We start from the raw sequence: 20,360 nt of genomic DNA on the forward strand, positions 1-20,360 counted from the left end.
GAGCCCGAGCCCAGGCATGTGCCCTGACTGGGAATTGAACTGTGACCTCCTGGTTCATAGGTTGATGCTCAACCACTGAGCCATGCTGGCTGGGCTGTTTATTGTTTTTATTGTCATTTTTCTGATCACATCACTCGTGGCCTGAGTATCTGGCCAATGTTGTCTTTCTTTGGGGAAGCTATTCTACAACAATGATGGTTACTCACTTCATCAACTCCTTGAGGTCCCCCCACCCATCTCGGGGGTTCTGAGACACAATGAGCTTGGAGCGCAGGTTTTCACACTGAGATGCCACCGCATCTACTGCTGGGGCGACAGCATCATGGGTGACAATGCACTTGGCTTTTGAAGACTGCAGTCTGTAGAGGATGTCGTTCTGGGTCAGCTGAGTGGTCCCTGGAATGAAAACTGCACCTAAAGGAGCACAAAAGAAACAATGTTTAGAAGCAAGGCTTCCCCACCCTGTTAGTCGGGGTGTGTAGGTAGCTCCGTGCATTCTGCATTTCTCAGAATGGCTTCATCCATTTCCTAGGCAAGGTGTCTATCTGTCTTCCTTTCATTACTCTGCTTTTGCCTTTCATGGGATCTCAAAGCTTCAGCCTAAAATGAAAGGATGGTAAATGCTGGATAATGATCTATCTGAAGACCATAACATTCAGCTTGAAGAGGGTTTAATGGAAAAGTATATTACCCAGCACTTATTGAGTACTTGAGTGTCAGGTGCTATTCTAAGTGTTTTTGCATATTTTAACTCATTTATAATCCTCACCCAAAAAGCCCAAACACAAAAGCTATGAATAACTTGCCCAACATCACCAAAGCAGAAGGCAGCCATGCAGGACTGGTCCCTGAGCCTCCTGAGCCAGCTGTGCACGAGGCCACTTCATTCAGTGCCTCTTAGAATGCACGGCTGTTCCGCTCCTTCCCAGAGGGCAGGACTGAGGCAGCCACCCTGCTCTGTGCCGCTGCCACTGCCGCCACCGCCTGTGCTAACTGCTCTCTCTGCAGGTGAAGGGCAAGGCTGAGTGCAGAGCCGGGCACTCTGATAGGTTGGCCTTGGACAAGCCACTTCATCTCCATGAGTCCCAAGTTGTGCAGCTGTAAAACGGGGATTATAATAGGTGCTACCTTCTTTATAGGATTGCTGAGGATTAAATTAATTAAAATGTGTAACAAGTTTAAAATAGTGCTGAACACATTTTAGCTATTGTTTTCTCAAAGGATTAATGGGCTTTCAAGACTATATGTTTATATATTGAATCTGCCTATAGCAGTGGCTCTCAACCTGTGGGTCGTGACCCCTTTGGGGGTTGAACGACCCTTTCACAGGGGTCGCCTTTAAGACCATCAGAAAACACATCTATAATTACATACTAGAGGCCTGTTGCACGAAGAGATTCGTGCAATAGGCCTTCCTTTCCCCTGGCTGCTGGCACCGGTTTGCCTCTGGCACCCAGGGCCCAGGCCTTCGCTCTGGCCGAATTCTGGCCGGAGCCGGCCCCGGAAACGTCAGGCTTTGCTGCTCTGCTGGCCCCAGTGCTGTGAGGCCTCGCTGCTCTGCTGGCCCTGGGCGGTCAGGCTTCGCTCCACCACTTGGAGCCTACGTATGCAAATTAACCGCCATCTTTGCATATTGCGCTGATTAGCCAATGGGAGGTGTAGCGAAGGTATGGTCAATTACCATGTTTGTCTATTATTAGATAGGATTGTTTTTGTGATTAATCACTATGCTTTAATTATGTTCAATTTGTAACAATGAAATTGGGGGTCACCACAACATGAGGAACTGTATTAAAGGCGCGCGGCATTAGGAAGTTTGAGAACCACTGGCCTATAGCCACACCCCAGGCTTCATTTCAGCACTCGGGTTCCAGACCTTCCCAGAGGGAGGAAGGCACTCACTTCACATGCCTGACTCCTCCCGTGACCCAGGCTCCACCCTGACTCCTTCCACTTCAGAAAGGCTAAGCCTCCAGGGAGTGCCGAAGGGACAGGCAACTGCAACCACAGAGCCTTGTAATGGGGTCCTGGCTGTGGAATATCTCCTCTTTGTAACAAGGCGACACTGACCAGGTGTAACTCCAAGGCTACCCCTGTGAGATGTCTCACCTGGGGACAGGCAGCTACCCGACACTTTCCAAGGTGTGAGGCACGAACAGTGAGTCAGCACATCATGAAGAAGCACAGTATTTACCTTTATTTATTTTTTTATTACATATGTCCCCTATTTTCCCCACTGACCCCCTCCAAGCCGCCCCTCCCCCACATCTCATTGTCTGTGTCCATGGGCCATGCACGTGTGCACCCAAGGTCCTTGGTTAATTACTTCCCTCCTCGACCGCCCTTCCCTCTGAGATTCTGCACTAAGAAGCACAGTACTTAAATACATCACCCTTAGATAATTAATTTCAGCCAATACATAATTCATATATCTTTAAAAGAACCTATTGCCTGCCTTAGCCGGCTTGGCTCAGTGGATAGAGCATCAGCCTGCGGACTGAAGGGTCCCAGGTTTGATTCCGGTCAAGGGCATGTACCTTGGTTGCAGGCACATCCCCAGTGGGGGGTGTGCAGGAGGCAGCTGATCTATGTTTCTCATAGATGTTTCTAACTATCTCTCTCTCCCTTCCTCTCTGTAAAAAATCAATAAATATATATTTTTTTACAAAAAGAACCTATTGCACTAGCCAGTTTGACTCAGCAGATAGATAGAGCATCAACCTGCAGCCTGAAGGGTCCCAGGTTCAATTCCAGTCAAGAGCATGTACTCAAGGGCATGTACTTTGGTTGTAGGTTCCCTGGCCTTTGTCAGGGTTCATGCAGGAGACAGCCAATCCATGTGTCTCTCTCACATAGATATTTCTCCCTGTCTCTCTCTCTCCCTTCCACTCTCTCTAAAAATCAATGGAAAAATATCAAGTGAGGATTAACAGAAAAAATAATAATTATTATTAGGAAATCTCAGCTGCAACCAGGCTTATTGGGCCAGAATCCACATTAAAACATCTTTTTAATTAAATTTCTTGGGGTGGCATTGGTTAATAAGATGATATAGGTTTCAAATGTACCATTCTATGATACATCATCTGCGTACTGTATTGTGTTCACCACCCGTCAGATCTTTTCCCACCACCATTTATGTGACCCCCTTTACGCTTTACAACCCCTTCCTACCCTCTTCCCTCTGGTACCCATACTGTTGTCTGTGTAACAAGATTCCCAAGTGATTCATGTGCACATCAAAGTTTGAGAAAAATGAACTAGGTGGTTTTTAAGAACTATTCCTATTTGAAATTTTATGAAGCTTGTAGCAAATGTTGGCAACTGCAAGTCTAGTTCTGACTTGCTGAGTGACTTTGGGGAAATGACTTAATGTGTGTTTTTTAAATTTATCTTTATTATTGAGAGTATTACAGATGTTCCCCCTTTTGCCCCCACTCCCCCTTCCATCTGGTTCCCGCCCCTCCAGGCCTTCACCACCCTATTGTCTGTGTCCATGGTTTATACATATATGCATATAACTTGTTTGGTTACTCTCATCCCATCCCCACCCCCACTCCATCCCCGTCCCCTCTGAGATCAGTCAGTCTGTTCCATTTTTTCATGCCTCTGGTTCTAATTTATTCCTCAGTTTATTTTGTTCATTAGATTCCAGATATGAATGAGATCATGTGATACTTGTCTTTCTCTGACTGGCTTATTTCACTTAGCATAATTCTCTGCAGGTCCCTCCATGCTGTTGCAAAGGATAAGAGATCCTTCTTTTACAATGCTGCATAGTATTCCATGGTGTAAATGTGCCACAGCTTTTTTATCCACTCATCTGCTAATGGGCTGTTTCCAGATCTTAGCTATTGTAAATTGTGCTGCGGTACACACAGGGGTGCATACATTCTTTCTGATTGGTGTTTTGGGTCTCTTAGGATATATTCCTAGAAGTGGGGTCACTGGGTCAAATGGCAGTTCCATATTTAACTTTTTGAGGAAACTCCATACAGTTTTCCAACAGTGGCTGCACCAGTCTGCATTCCCACCTGCAGTGGACATCCTCGCCAGCACTTGTCATTTGTTGATGGTAGCCATTCTGATACCTCACTGTCGTTTTAATTTGTATCTCTAATGATTAATGACGTTGAGCATTTTCTCATAGGTCTCTTGGCCTTTTGTATGTCCTCTTTGGAGAAGTGTCCATGTAGGTCCTTTGCCCATTTTTTAATTGGATTGTTTGTCTTTCATTCAGTTGTATGAGTACTTTATTTTTTCTCAGTTTCAAGGAAAATGATTTTTAATATAATAATGTTACATGCAATAAACCTTAATATCTCAAGAAAAGCCATTTTAAATGTTATATTCAATAAACACAAATTATTCAAGAAAAATGATCTTACATATATTACATTCAATAAACATTAATATTTCAAGAAAAGGATTTTAAGCATAATATTACCAAAACTGTACTAACAGTATGCTATCACAAAAGTTGTAGGAAATATTAAAAATCTGCTAATAACAGGATTACTTCTATTATATTCTAGTATTCTTTTTCCCCTTCTGGCTCTATTTTTGTTCATCAGTTTATGTTGTTCATTATATTCCATAAATGAGTGAGATCATATGATATTTATCTTTCTCCAACTGGCTTATTTTGCTTAGCATGATGCTTTTAAAGTCTGTTTTCTTGGATGTGAGTATTGCTACTCCAGCTATTTTTTTTCTTTTCCACTGGCATGGGAAATTTTTTTCCATACCTTCACTTTCATCCTGTGTGTGTCTTTTGTTTTGAGGTGCATCTCTTGTAGACAGCATATAGTTGGGTCATGTTTTTGTATCTGTTCCGCTACCCTACACCTTTTTTAAAAAAATAAATCTTTATTGTTCAGATTATTAGAGTTGTTCCTCTTTTATTCCCCCATAGCTCCCCTCGACCCGGCTCCCACCCCACCCTCTGCCCTTATCGCCCCCACTGTCCTCATCCATAGGTGTACGATTTTTGTCCAGTCTCTTCCCGCACCCCCATACCTCTTTCCCTCCGAGAATTGTCAGTCCACTCCCTTTCTATGCCCCTGATTCTATTATATTCATCAGTTTACTCTGTTCATTAGATTTTTTATTCACTTGATTTTTAGATTCACTTGTTGATAGATATATATTTGTTGTTCATAATTTTTATCTTTACCTTTTTCTTATTCCTTTTCTTAAAGAATACCTTTCAGCATCCTATCTAATAAAAGACAAAAAGGGTAATTGACCATACCTTCACTACACTTCCCATTGGCTAATCAGGGCTATATGCAAATTAAACGCCAACAAAGATGGCGGCCGGCAGCCACGCAGCTGAAGCAAGCAGGCGGCTTGCTTTCTCCAGTGATGGAGGAAGCCAAGGTTCCCCGCCTGCCGCGGCCCAACTCTGAGCTCCAGAAGCAACAATGTTTCAATTATAGAAGCTAAACAAAACCCAGATACCTGCTTTCAGTCGGCGGTGGCCACGGAGCCGGCTCTTAGCTCCAGTGACAGCAACAAAGTTTCAATTATAGAAGGTAAATATCCCAGAATTAAAAAAAAGAAGAAAAAAAGGAAAGGCTGGGAGCTTCAGTCGCCGGCCACGGCCAGCCTGAAAACGGCCATCAGCCCCTCACCCAGACTGGCCAGGCACCCCAGTGGGGACCGCCACCCTAAAGGGGGTGTGGCCAGCCTGAAAACAGCCATCAGCCCCTCATCCAGGCTGGCCAGGCACCCCAGTGGGGACCCCCACCCTGATGGGGGTGTGACCAGCTGCAAACAGCCATCAGCCCTTCACCCAGGCTGGCCAGGCACCCAAGCGGGACCCCCACCCTGATCTGGGACACCCTTCAGGGAAAACCAGCCGGCCCCCACCCGTGCACCAGGCCTCTATCCTATATAGTAAAAGGGTAATATGCAAACTGACCCTAACAGCAGAAAGACTGGGAATGACTGGTCACTATGACACACACTGACCACCAGGGGGCAGACGCTCAGTGCAGGAACTGCCCTCTGGTGGTCAGTGCGCTCCCACATGGGGGAGCTCTGCTCAGCCACAAACCAGGCTGATGGCCTTCAGTACAGCAGTGGTGGTGGGAGCCTCTCCTGCCTCCTCAGCAGCGCTAAGGATGTCCGACTGCAGCTTAGGCCTGCTCCCCGCTGGCAAGTGGACATCCCCCAAGGGCTGCCGGGCTGCCAGAGGGATGTCTGACTGCCAGCTTAGGCACAATCCCCCAGGGAGCAGGCCTAAGCCAGCAGGTGGTCATCCCCTGAGGGGTCCCAGACTGTGAGAGGGCACAGGCTGGGTTGAGGGACCCCCCCGCCTCCACCCAGTGCACAAATTTTTGTGCACCGGGCCTCTTATTTCATATAATACTGGTTTGGTGGTGATGAACTCTTTAGCTTTTTCTTATCTGTGAAGCTCTTTATCTGACCTTCAATTCTGAATGATAGCTTTGTTGGGTAAAGTAATCTAGGTTGTAGGTTCTTGCTATTCATCACTTTGAATATTTCTTGCCACTCCCTTCTGGCCTGCATAGTTTCTGTTGAGAAATCAGCTGACAATCATATGGGTACTCCTTTGTAGGTAACTGTTTTTCTCTTGCTGCTTTTAGGATTCTCTCTGTCTTTTGCTCTTGGCATTTTAATTATGATGTGTCTTGGTGTGGTCCTCTTTGGATTCCTTTTGTTTGGGGTTCTCTGTGCTTCCTGGACCTGTAAGTCTATTTCTTTCACCAGGTAGGGGAAATTTTCTGTCATTATTTCTTCAAATAGGTTTTCAATATCTTGCTCTCTCTCTTCTTCTGGCACCCCTATAATTCGGATGTTGGTATGCTTGAAGTTGTCCCAGAGGCTCCTTACACTATCTTCATATTTTTGGATTCTTTTTTTCTTTTTGCTTTTCCGGTTGGGTGTTTTTTGCTTCTTCGTATTTCAAATCTTTGACTTGATTCTTGCGATCCTCTAGTCTTCTGTTGGATCTCTGTATATTATTCTTTATTTCAGTCAGTGTATGCTTAATTTCTAGTTGGTCATTTTTCATATCCTCGAGGGTCTCACTAAATTTATTGGTGGTTTTTAGAAAATTATTGAAAAACCTTCTAAGTGTGGTTTTGAACTCTATATTGAGTAGTTTGCTTTCCTCCATTTCTGTCATTTGTGACCTGTTTGTTTGTCTCCGCATTTTGGCTGCTTCCTTGTGTTGATAAAGTGGCTTTGTGTGCTAGGTGTCCTATGGGGCCCAGTAGCTCAGCCTCCCAAATTACCTGAGGTGGACACTCTTGGTGCACCCCTTTGTGGGCTGTGTGCACAGTCTTGTTGTAGTTAAGCCTTGATTGTTGTAGGTATCACTGGGAGGAATTGACCTCCAGGCCAATTGGCTGTGAGAAGCAGCTGTGTCTACGGTGGGAGAACTTCTGTGCTGGAGACACCCTTATGGGCAAAACTTGTTTCAGTGGGGGCTATGGTGCTCACTGAGTCTGCCCCCTAAGTGTGTCCCTTATGGATCTGAGTTGTTGTAATCTGGATGGTCCCACTCTGACCACTGGGTACACTGGCTCTTGGATCTCTGAGGAGGTGCTAATTTAGCCTCTGCCTGAGGCTACCCAGCAGGAACTACAAAGAGATCTGCAGATTCCTCTTCCTTGTTTGGGGTTTGGAGGTGCCCAGATGAGGCCCAGCTGTAAAACAATGCAAGCTACTGTGGGGCCTTGGGCCTTCTTTTGGATGTTCTGGGTCTCTCTGACCCAGCTGCAGTTTGTTAGGTAATTTTAGATTGCAAAGGGCCAAGTCATTCATATGCAAAAGCCTCTGCGCACAGCTTGGGTGGAGTGGGGTCTCAGGGAATCAACAGGGTGGAGCAAACAGCTATGGCTGATCCTCAGCCCTGCCCTAAAAGGCTCGGGGTCTAAGTGTCCCCGCGGTAATCGCCGCAAGCACCTCTGAGAGAAAGCCGCCCTCGAGTTCCGCCCAATGCCAGACAGTCTGTTTCTCCCCGTATGAGTCTGGGTCCGCAGAGACTCTCCCTAACTGGAGTTCAAAGCAGTCGGGAGTGTGTGTCTCCCTCCCGATTGAAAAAGACAACTGTCCTCAGTTGCCAGCCCTTCCCATGTGCGCCTCTGTACCTCTGCACTTTACTTCCGCACCTCCTCTGAGTCTCAGTGTGCTTTTCTTTCTTTCTAGTTGTAGAATTTCCACTCAGCCAGCCTTCCTGTGGTTCTGGATGATGTCCATTTTGTCTTTTAGTTGTAGTTTTGAAGTGGTTGTGCGAGGCAGCAATTTTAGGTGTTCACCTATGCTGCCATCTTGGTTTCTCCCTGTCTGGGTCACTTTTCTGGGTCCGCCCCGCCTTGGGCTAACCTACAGGGCCGCTACCCTACACCTTTTGATTGGAGCTTAATCCATTTACATTTAGGCTCATTATTGAGAGGTACTTATTTATTGCCATTTTAATTCTGTATGGCTAGGTTTCTCTCTTTGTTTCTTCTTCTCAGCAATCCCTTACAGTAATCCCTTTAGCATTTCTTAATAATGCTGGCTTGGTGATGATGTACTCCTTTAGCCTTTTTTTTTTTGTTTGTTTGGGAAGCTCTTTATTTGACCACCTATCTTGAACGACAGTCTTGCTGAATATAGTAATCTTGGTCTCAGATCCTTGCTTTCCATTACCTTGAGTACTTCATGCCAAACGGGAAATCAGGTGTCAGCCTTATGGGAACTACTTTGTAGGTAACAGTTTTGTTTTCTCTTGCTTCCTTTAAGATTCTCTCTTTGTCTTTAATTTTTGGCATTTTAATTAAGATGTGTCTGGGCATGGGTCTGTTTGGGGTTCTGTGCCTCCTGAACTTGTGTGACTTTTTCCTTTACCAGATTAGGGAAATTTTCTACCATTATTTCTTCAAACATCTTCTCTATTCCTTTCTCCCTTTCTGCCTTGTCTAGCACACCTACCATTCTAATATTGTTACGTTTCATACTGTCCCACAGCTCCCTTAAGCTGTCCTCATTTTTTAATTGTTTTTTTCTTTTTGGTTCTCTAACTGAGTGATATTTTCAATTCTGTCTTCTATTCCACTGATTTGATCCTCAGCTTCCCCTAATCTGCTGTGTATTTCTTCCAGTGTGTTCTTTATTTGTGCTATGTCATTCTTTATCTCAGACTGTTCTTTTTTCATAGTTAGTATATCTTTTTTCATACTGATGAGCATTTTTAACATCAGTACTCTGAACCCTGTTTCAGATACATTTCTTATCTCTGCTTCATTTATCTCTTCTTCTGGAGAATTCGCTAGTTCTTTCATTTGGGAGTTCTTTGTTTCCTCATTTTGGCTGTTGGTTTGGGTTTGTGACTATGTTTTAGGTAGATCCTCTTCACCTCTCAACCTCTAGTGCAGGACAGTGTTAAATGCTGTTTCTGACTAACTGGATCAGGCAAAGACTCAAAGCCTCCAGAGACCACCTCTGGGTACAGACTGATAGGATTCTGACTTGAATTGCCCCCAGGCAATTATCCTCAGGTATGGCGAGAGTTTTTTCAACAGGGTGGAGCAGTAGCTTCTGCCTGGAGGCTAACTATTACTTTTAAACTCTTAAGTGGCCTCAGGACAAGGTGTTCTCTTATAGGGTGTGTCAACTGTCTTCCACCCAGGCAAGGAAGGTGTCTATGTGGGAAAGATGTTCTCCACTGTGTGAGGGAATGGCTCAGCCCAGGAAACTTGGAGTGTCTGCCTTCTGAGCTCTATCCCCCAAGTCCCTAGTCCTGGCTTCTGCGCTCACAGCTCCAGTCCACTTAACACACCCTCTGCTGGAGCACAAGGTGAGTGGCTCCACAGGGAATTTTTGTGCATTGGCCCTTTAAGAGGATGCCCGAACTTTCAGCTGCCAATCCCTGGCAGACAGCACCCGACTGCTTTTCACAGCTAGATGCTATGTGGGTACCCTCCTTAGTTTGGTGCTCTCTGCTGGGGAGCCCAGCTGTGGGATTAGATCCCAGAGGTCTCTGTGGCATGCCCCCCCCCCCCCCCCACACACATAGCTGAGATATCTCTCCAGGACTCCCGTTGCCGTCTGTGGGAGCCACGCCAACCCTTTTGTGCCAACACCCCTCCTACCAGTCTCTATGTGGTCTCCACCTTTGGTCCTTGGGTATCAGGGTTCTCTCCTGTGAGATTTCCATTGAGTATTCAGGAAGCCTTTCCGTATTTCAGTTGTACTTCCAGTTTGTTCCTGGGAGCATGTTCGAGCAGCATCCTTTTACTCTGCTGCCATTTTTAATCTTCCGTAAGAGTACTTTATATATTTTGGGAATGAACCCCTTATCAGACTTATAATTGGCAAATATGTTCTCTCATACAGTGGACTCCCTCTTCATTTTGGTGCTGGTTTCTTTTGCTGTGCAGAAGCTTTTTATTTTGATGTCATCCATTTGTTTATATTTTCCTTTGTTTCTCAGAAGTTTTGGTGAAAATACTACTATGTGAGATGTCCAAGGTTTTGCTGCCTACGTTTTCTTCTAGAATTTTTTTAGTTTTGTGACTTAATGTTTTTTTCTCCCAATCTATGAAAACTTTGGCCTCCCTATTTATAAAATACTAGAGGCCCGGTGCACAAAAATTTGTGCACTCGGGGGGGGGGGGGGGGGGGGGGAGAGGGGTTCCCTCAGCCCATCCTGTGCCCTCTCGCAGTCTGGGACCCCTCAGGAGATAATGACCTGCTGGCTTAGGCCTGCTCATGGGTGGCAGAGGGCAGGCCCAATCCCTAGGTGCAGCCCCGGGTTGGGTTCAGAGCAGGGCCGATGGGGGAGTTGGGGCACCGCCCCATCATGCACAGAGCAGGGTGGATCAGGAGGTTGCGATGCCACCCCTAGTCACGCTCAGGGTACGGCCAATTGGGGGGTTGGGGCACCGCCCCCGTCACACTCAAGGCAGGGTCGATGGGGAGGTTGCGGCGCCACCCCGTCACGCACAGAACAGGGCCGATCAGGGGGTTGGGGCGCTGCCCCCTGTCATGCACAGAGCAGGGCCCATCAGGGGGTTGAGGAGCTCCCCCATCACACACAGAGCAGGGCTGATCAGGGGGTTGAGGAGCTCCCCCACCACGCACAGAGCAGGGCCGATCAGGGGGTTGAGGGGCTCCCCTTTGTCACGCACAGAGCAGGGCTGATCAGGGGTTGAGGAGCTCCCTCCTGTCACACACAGAGCAGGGCTGATCAGGGGGTTGGGGCGCCGCCCTCTATCACCCACAGAGCAGGGCCGATCAGGGGGTTGGGGTGCTGCACCCTGTCACACACAGAGCAGGGCCGATCAGGGGGTTGGGGCGCTGTACCCTGTCACACACAGAGCCACAGGGCGATCAGGGGGTTGGGGAGCTCCCCCCTATCAGGCACAGAGCAGGGCTGATCAGGGGGTTGGGGTGCCTTCCCGTCACGAACAGAGCAGGGCAGATAGGGAGGTTGTGGCTCCGCCCCATCACACACGGAGCGGCAGGGTGATCAGGGGGTTTGGGCGCTGCCCCCGTCACGCTGATCCCGGTGCTGGGAGGCATATTACCCTTTTACTATATACAGGATAGAGGCCTGGTGCACAGGTGGGGGCTGGCTGGTTTGCCCTGGAGGGTGTCCTGGATCAGGGTGGGGGTCCCCACTGGGGTGCCTGGCCAGTCTGGGTGAGGGGCTGAGGGCCGTTTTCAAGTTGCCGGGTGACTGAAGCTCCCAACGCTCCTTTTTTCTTTCTTTCTTTTTTATTCTGGGCCAGCTTTAGCTCTGAGGCCTTTGTTTACCTTCTGTATTTGATACAATGTTGCGGTTAGGCTGGCTGAAGCCTGGCTAACGCCAGTTTCTGGGGTTTTGTTTAGCTTCTATATTTGCAACATAGTTGCTTAGAGTTGCAGCTGAGAGGCCGGCAAGTAGGCGGGGAACGTTGGAGTCTGCCGTCACTGGAGCAAGCAAGCCTCCCTGTACGCTTCAAGCTGCCTGGCTGCCAGCCAACATCTTGGCTGGCAGTTAATTTGCATATCACCCTGATTAGCCAACGGGAAGGGTAGCGGCCCTACGGCTAATTACCATGTTTCTCTTTTATTAGATAGGATGCCCCCCCCCCAAAGAAAATCATAAGGCTCTCATGAAGACTGAATGAGCAAATGTTTTTTTTTTTTTTTTAAGCCAGAGGGGCCACATACATTACAGAAGCCTCATGAAGATCTGTGAGTTGATATTGTGTATTTCACTAGCTTTTTGTGGTAATTAACACTTAAAGAAAGGGACCAGCTCATTGGGAATTAATATTTTAAAGTAACTATATACTAAGATTTCTGGTGTAGCTGGATTTGGCTTATAATAATACAAAGAATTGGAAAATTAAAATGTGATATAACAGAGTAAGTTTTTGAGGGCTGTCAGATAGAACTCTCTGAGAAACTGGAAATAAGGGAACTAGACTGCCTCTGAAGAGCTAAACTATAAACTCAACATAAACAAGGTCAGAACGGAGACATGCGAAGTCAGTGGAAGCAGACATGATTCACAGAGGAGCAACCTGCACCTGGTACATGCTATGTTAGCAGAGGACTGGCCTCAGGAGGGCCCCTGCACCACAGGGCAGGAGGGAAAGACACTTTGCTGGGCATCCCGAGCTGCACCCACCCAGGCCTGTCTAGAGGCGGTCACGGGTGGGGGATTTCACGTTAGGTCCTCGGATGCGGTGATCCCTGGCCAGCACCCACGTTCACACCAGGTGCTTTACGTTTCAAACCTACCAGTCACCTCCTGCTTCAGCACCTTTGCGCCTCCTCTTCCACTTGCTAGAATGCTCCCATCACCTACCTTCTCCACTGGCCGAGTCGTCCCTCAGGTCTCAGCAAAAACACCCTGACTTCCTCAGTCTCAGTGGTCCCTCTTATACACTCCGATGGCTGCTGTGTTCTCTCCTAGGACTTGTCACACTTATACAGTATGTGTTTATATATCTCGTGACTTTCTCCCACTGGACCCTACACCTCATCGCTCCTGAAACAGAGCAAGTGCCCAGTGACCACCTGTTGCATAGTAGTATGGGTGGGTATAGAGGGATTGGTGGATAGATTGGGCTTTCAAATCCTGGTGCCAGTAAATGATGAAAGTTACTGTTCATCAAACACACTTCCAGCTAAACTTCCTCTTGTCGTGCAGGTGTCTTAACAGGGAGAAAGGGCTACTCATGCCAGAGTCTTTTGGTCCTTCATGCAAATAGATCAATTGGTAGTGTCATCCTATCCACTCCATAGCATAAACCTGGTAATGAGGGCCCCTCACCACACCGCAAGATCCTGTGCTGTACTCTCCACGCACTAACACGGACCAACTTCTGACCTGCCAGGCCAGTGCCCAGCTCTGGTCAATATCAGACAGGGTCGTGATGTCTGCAAGGCTTCGTCGGACAGGTTCCCTCCTCTGCTCCGTGGTTCTCGAACCTGACCAGGCATCAGAACCACCTGAAGGGCTTGTTAAACACAGATTGCTGGGTTTTGCCTGTCCCCACTGAGTTTGGGATTCAGTAGCTCTGGGGCCGGAGAATTTACATTTCTGACCAGTTCCCAGGAATGCTGATGCTTAGCACTGTTTCTCTGTAGGACTCGGCACCTTTCATTTTGGGGAAACACAGTAAAACTCATCCCGCTCTTCTCCCATTTAGTAATGCATTTCTAAACTTTTTAAGACTCCTCAAAGACACCATTCAATTCTACATTTTTAATTATTATTGATTTCAGAGAGGAAGGGAGAGGGCGAGATATATAGAAACATCAATGATGAGATAGAATCATTGATTGGCTGCTTCCTGCACACCCCCCACTGGGGATCAAGCCCGAAACCCAGGCATGTGCCCTTAACTGGAATCAAACCTGGGACCCTTCGGTCCACAGGCTGACGCTCTCATCCACTGAGCCAACCTGGCCAGGGCCATTTTTCTTTTTTTATTGCAAAATATACCAAACATGCAACAGAATTTATGCAGTGTATCTATATGACTTACTTTTAAAATATAAAAGTATGCATTACTTACCACCTAGACTAAGAAAAAGAATTTAACAATATGTGTGAGGCCCCATGTGCCTGGCCCCAGCTTCCCAGAAAGCTATTGGCCAAATTTGTGTTAAACATTCCTTTGCCGTTCTTAATCATTTTATCACATATGTATATAACCCTAAGAAATACGAGAACTGAAGTTCTTGTAGCTATTTCAACTACCTAAGGTTTCTTTTTTATATATATACTAGGGGCCCGGTGCACAAAAATTTGTGCACTGGGGAGGGGGTTCCCTCAGCCCAGCTTGCCCCCTATCACATACTGGGAGCCCTAGGGGATGTCCTACTACCTGCTCCCTGCTCCCCTTGGGGAGTGGGCCTAAGCCACAGTCTGGCCTCCCTTTGTGGGAGTCGACCGGGCTGATCAGGGGAAGGCACCAGCCCCATCACCGCACTGTTGCAGCCACTGCCAGTCACCGCAGCCACCAAGGTGTTTTCATCAACACGGACTCCAGTCCCTTTACCATGAAAAAATGACAACTTTCTTTAGGCATTTTCAAGAAGTGTCTTTCATAGGATATGACATTTCTTTCTTTCTTTATCCTCACCTGGGGATATGTTTCCATTGATTTTTAGAGAATGTGGAAGAGAAAGGGAAAGACAGAGAGAAACATCAAAGTGAGAGGAACACTTTGATTGGTTGCCTCCTGCATGAGCCCTGACCTGGGCCGGAGCCAGGGAGGAACCTGCAACCTAGGTACATGCCCTTGGTCAGAATTGAACCCAGAATCTGTGTTGGGCAGGCCGAGGCATTATCCACTGAGCCAAACCAGCTAGGGCAGGATATGACATTTCTTAACCCTCCAGCAGCAGACCTTCGTTTTTTTCTCCAGGAGTGTGGTAAAAAAAACCCTAGATCACTTTTTGGACTCTTATTACCCAAGTTACTAAGAATATTACCAGTGGCATACAGGGAGCTTAACCAATCAGCAGTCAGAAAAGGTGTTTCCTCTGTTGTTCACACCAATTGCTGGTTTGGCCCCTGCCCAGGCCTAACGCCTCTGGCGAGTCATTAGCCCTGGGCCAGGGCACCCTCAGCTCCAAGCCACCGTGGCCATCAAGGATCGCTGGCTGGCTGCGCCCCGGTTCGGGCTGCCACCACCATCAAGGATCGCTGGCTGGCTCCTCCCTGACCCAGGCCTAAAGCCTCAGTCTGTGGCTTGGAGCTGATATATGCAAATTAGCTGCCATCTTGGTTGTCAGTTAATTTGCATATACTCACTGATTAGCCAATGAAAAGGGTAGCGGTTGTACGCTAATTACCATGTTTCTCTTTTATTAGTGTAGATAATATATTTTATTGATTTTTTACAGAGAGGAAGGGAGAGGGATAGAGAGTTGGAAACATCGATCAGCTGCCTCCTGCACACTCTCTACTGGGTACGTGCCCTTGACCGGAATCGAACCTGGGACCCTTGAGTCCGCAGGCTGACACTCTATCCACTGAGCCAAACCAGTCAGGGCTACCTAAGGTTTCTTAAGAGGGGAAACTTATTAGGAGATTTCTGAGCACATTTCCAATTCTGCCATGAAGACTGGCATAGTTAGTGTAAAAGACTTATCATTTATCACCTGTCTCTCCTTCCAAGAGATTCTGCCTGCTCTCCTGCCCACAGCCTCAGGAACCATGTTCTATCAGAGAAAGTTGCCTCTGACCACATCTGAACAGCCTAACTCAAGCCATGCCTCAAGTATTTGCCTCAAGTATTTGATTGAAGAGATGGAGTGGATTATTGGATGGGATGGATAGGGTCACAGTCAGCCAAATGAAAGGGAACAGAGAAGCCATGTGTTAGTAGAAAGAAGTCAAAGGGGTGACACTTAGACGAGGAAGACAAGAGCCCTGTGGCTCCAGAGCACGAGCGAGAAAGCAGCTGCCTGCTGAAGAGCCTGGGTCCTTGCAGATAGGGTTAGACCGCTATTCCTCCTGCACTTCACTTCTGCAAGGTTCTCAGTAGGCATTCAGCAGTTCTGCCTGAGCTGATGTGAATGCATCTGTGGTCCTGGCAATCAGTCTCTTAATGTGCTTACGCAGCATTTGTGAACGCAATCATTTTGTTTCCAAAAACTGTCACAGTGGACTATTTAGACACAAACAACAGTGAGGTGATGGCCAGAGGACAGGGGCAGGGGCTGGGTGGAGGTGGGCGAAGTGGGGGAAATGGGGACAACTATAATCATGTCAACAATAAAAATAAAGTAAAAATCCTATAAAGAGCTAATATGCAAATGATTGTCATGCCATCACACTGTAATGGCATAGACACTCAACACCTGGGAGAGAGGAATGGGGACCATCCAGGCACAAATGAGCTTGAGAGAGAGGAATGGGGACCAGCCAGTCTGCAGCCTGGGAGAGGGACAAGCCACCCGCCCTGCGGTCCCGGGTGCCAGTGGCTGCGCCTGCGCCTGAGGCCCGGGAGCGGGACAAGCTGCCAACCCTGTGGTCCCAGGTGCCAGCACCTGCAGCTGCGGCCCAGGCAAAGCAGCCCGCCCATGGCCTCCTGCGGCTGTGAAGCCAGCCCGGGTCCTGGGTACCTGCAGCCGGCCAGAGGGAGGGAAGCCCAGGTCCCAGGTGTGAGGCGAGGCAGAGATGGCTGGGGCGATCTGGCCAGCAGGGGAGCAGTTAGGGGCGATCAGGCAAGCAGGCAGAGGTGGTTAGGGGTGATCAGGCAGGCAGAGGGGTTAGGAGCGATCAGGCAGGCAGGCGGGTGAGCGGTTAGGAGCTAGCGGTCCCGAATTGCAAGGGGCAGTCGGACATCCCCCAAGGGGTCCTGGATTGGAGAGGGTGCACGCTGGGCTAAGGTACAACGCCCCCCTCCATGTACAAATTTTATGCACCGGGCTTCTAGTATATAAGCAAATAAATAAAATAAAAGTGGACTATGCAACTTCAACATATAATTTAAATGTACACATGAGATAACAGTGTATAACTCTCTGCAATGCAAGTAATGATTATAATAAACTAGAGGCCCGGTGCACAAAAATTTGTGCACTCGGCGGGGGAGCCGGGGGGGGGGGTCCCCCAGTCCAGCCTGTGCCCTCTCACAGTCTGGGACCCCTTGGGAGATAACGACCTGCTGGCTTAGGCCTGCTCCCGGGTGGCAGAGGGCAGGCCCAATCCCTAAGTGCAGCCCCTGGTCAGGCTCAGAGCAGGGCCGATTGGGGAGTTGGGGCGCTGCCCCATCATGCACAAAGCAGGGTGGATCGGGAGGTTGCAATGCCACCCTCAGTCACGCTCAGGGTAGACTGATTGGGGGGTTGGGGCACCTCCCCCTGTTATACTCAAGGCAGGGTCAATGGGGAGGTTTCGACGCCACCCCGTCACGCACAGAGCAGGGCCGATCAGGGGGTTGGGGTGCTGCCCCCTGTCACGCACAGAGCAGGGCCGATCAGGGTGTTGGGGCGCTGCCCCCGTCACTCACAGAGCAGGGCCAATCAGGGGGTTGGGGTGCTGCCCCCTGTCACTCACAGAGCAGGGTCCATCAGGGGGATTGGGGCGCTGCCCCCTGTCACTCACAGAGCAGGACCAATCAAGGGGTTGGGGCGCTGCCCCCTGTCACTCACAGAGCAGGGTCCATCAGGGGGTTGAGGAGCTCCCCCCTATCACTCACAGAGTAGGGCCGATAGGGGAGCTGGGGCACCGCCCCCTGTCACACACAGAGCAGGGTGGATCAAGGGTTGGAGCGTTGCACCCTGTCACACTCAGGGTAGAGCCAAAGGGGAGGTTATGGCTCTACCCTGTCACACACAGAGCAAGGCCCGTGGAGGAGGGTTGGGGCGCCACCCTCTATCACCCACAGAGCAGGGCCGATCAGGGGATTGGGGCGCTACCACTGTCACACTCAGGGCAGGGCCAATGGAGAGGTTATGGTTCTACCCTGTCACACACAGAGCAGGGCCCGTAGGGGCGGGGGGTTGGGGCGCCACACCCTGTCACACACAGAGCAGGGCCGATCAGGGGGTTGGTGCGCTGCACCCTGTCACACACACAGCCGCAGGGCAATCGGGGGATTGGGGAGCTCCCCCCCATCAGGCACAGAGCAGGGCTGATCAGGGGGTTTGGGCGCTGCCCCCTGTCACGCTGATCCCAGTGCCGGGAGCCTCATTGCTCCGCTGATCCCGGTGCCGGGAGCCTCGCTGCTCCGCTGATCCCGGTGCAGGGAGGCATATTACCCTTTTACTATATAGAATAGAGGCCTGGTGCACGGGTAGGGGCCGGCTGGTTTGCCCTGAAGGGTGTCCTGGATCAGGGTGGGGGTCCCCACTGGGGTGCCTGGCCAGGCTGGCTGAGGGGCTGAGGGCTGTTTTCCCGCTGGCAGTTGACTAAAAGCTCCCAATCGCTCCTTGTTTTCTTTTTCTTTTTTTTTTTTATTCTGGGCCAGCTTTAGCTCTGAGGCCTCGCTGCTGAAAACATGGATACAATGTTGTGGTCCCGGGCTGACTGAAAGCCGTTTTGTTTAGCTTCTTATTTGCAACATAGTAATAGTTGCTGAGAGTTGCAGCTGAGAGGCCGGCAAGTGAGGCGGGGAACGTTGGAGTCTGCAGTTCCTGGAGGAAGCGAGCAGCTTCAGTGCATGGCTGCCGGCCGCCATCTTGGCTGACAGTTAATTTCCATAAGGATACGCTGATTAGCCAATGGGAAGGGTAGCAGTCGTACGCCAATTACCATGTTTCTCTTTTATTAGTGTAGATTAATAATGGCTACTTACTATAATGATTTATTATGACAATAGGAATATTCAACAAACATTTTGCTGAGCATTTACTATATGCCAATCACTGGAGATCAGAGATGAATGTATCATAGTCATTGCCTTTTAAAAAAATATATATTTTTATTGATTTCAGAGAGGAAGGGAGAGGGAGAGTTAGAAACATCAATGATGAGAGAGAATCATTGATTGGCTGCCTCCTGCACGCCCTGACTGGGGATTGAGCTTGCAAACGGGGCATGTCCCTTGACCAGAATTGAACCCAGGACCCTTGAGTCCACAGGCCAATGCTCTATCCACTGAGCAAAACTGGCTAGGGCAGTCATTGCCTTTTGAGAGCTTACATAGTCCTATGAGAATGAGAGATGTGGGAGCAAATACACCAGACAATACAGCACAGGCTAACAGTCATGCATGTTTTGGGGTGAGCCTAAAAACGAAAGCACCTAGAGTGGAGCAGCAGGCCAGTGGCTTGAGGAGCTGACATTGAAGCCAGGCCTTGAAAGTTTAACAACAGTTGTCTAGGTGGTGAGTGTGGGGAAGGCTTTCCAAGCGAGGAAGCAGTGTGCCTAAGCGCCATGAGGCAGGAAAGGTCGCGAACCTTAGAGGAAACCATTTGGCATGGAGTATGCGGGGGAGGAAATGAGAATAAAGAGAAGCTAGCTAGAGCCTTCAATGACACCTGCAGGTCAAATTTTATCTGGGAGACCATGGGGAGTTATTAAATAAAGTCAAGCAGCCTATTGCTAGGATAAAAATCAGTTTTCTAGAAAGAACACTGTTGATGGAGGATGAATTGGATTGGGGAGGATAATACAGAATCAGGGAAACTTTGGGGAAATCCATTCAGCAGATGGCAAATATGTGCAGTGAGGTGAGGCAGTGAAATGGGAAAAGAGGGGCTCTGGAGGGCATTCGGAGGTCAGCTTTCCAAGGTGCAGGAACTGGCGAGGAAGGCAGAGTCGCAGAGTGATGGCAATAATCGGGGGGAGCAAAGGTGTGCCCAGAAGCTGGGGGGTCTCTAGGTCTGTGGTTGCATTGGGTTTCAAATGACCATGCTGGTCCTTAGGAGGAGAAAGTAGTAGGTATGAGCATATTTAATTGTTGAGGGGCACTCGCTTCATGAAACTACTAGTGTCCCAGTGCACAGATTCATGCACATTGAAAGGAAATTAATTAGAGGAAATATTTTAATATCGCTATTTGTGTCTGGCTAATGAAAAGAAAATAAGATTCTACCGAGTCTCCTATCTACCTACTCCAGGACTTCTGTGAGGATCAAACGAGATGAGGCATGGGAAAATGCTTCACAAACATTTGTTTAAACTATAAAATGTTTTTGTACCTGGCTATAAAGCAGGTCGGGTTCCTGGGCTGAAGAAACTCCAAGGAGGCTAGTTGCTCGGGAGAGGAAGCCAGGCTTTGCTACTTGATGTCAGTACCTGGCGCCCACAGCGACCGTTTTATGGGCTGGGCTGTGGGCTGCATTTTGTGCCATGGGGTCTTGGCAGCATTGGCTGAGATTTGGTGGGGTGTCGCTCCAGGGTGGTGGTGGGGCCTGTGTCCCACTTGGGAAAAGCCAAGTGT

At 48.7% G+C, this 20,360-nt stretch overlaps 1 protein-coding gene across 3 annotated transcripts in view; it reads right to left on the reverse strand.

Moving 5' to 3' along the window:
• The window catches only part of ACSM3 (acyl-CoA synthetase medium chain family member 3), a 69,054-nt gene that overhangs the window by 18,521 nt on the left and 30,173 nt on the right, over positions 1-20,360 (reverse strand). For all 3 annotated transcript variants that reach the window (XM_070413725.1, XM_070413724.1, XM_070413726.1), the window contains exon 4: positions 207-414. In XM_070413725.1, coding sequence (XP_070269826.1) covers positions 207-414 — 208 coding nt within the window. The remainder of the gene's footprint in view (positions 1-206; positions 415-20,360) is intronic.

This window comes from Myotis yumanensis, unplaced genomic scaffold, assembly GCF_028538775.1.
Source record: "Myotis yumanensis isolate MYYU_CA2020_CCGP unplaced genomic scaffold, mMyoYum1.0.hap1 SCAF_4, whole genome shotgun sequence".
Taxonomy (NCBI): domain Eukaryota; kingdom Metazoa; phylum Chordata; class Mammalia; order Chiroptera; family Vespertilionidae; genus Myotis; species Myotis yumanensis.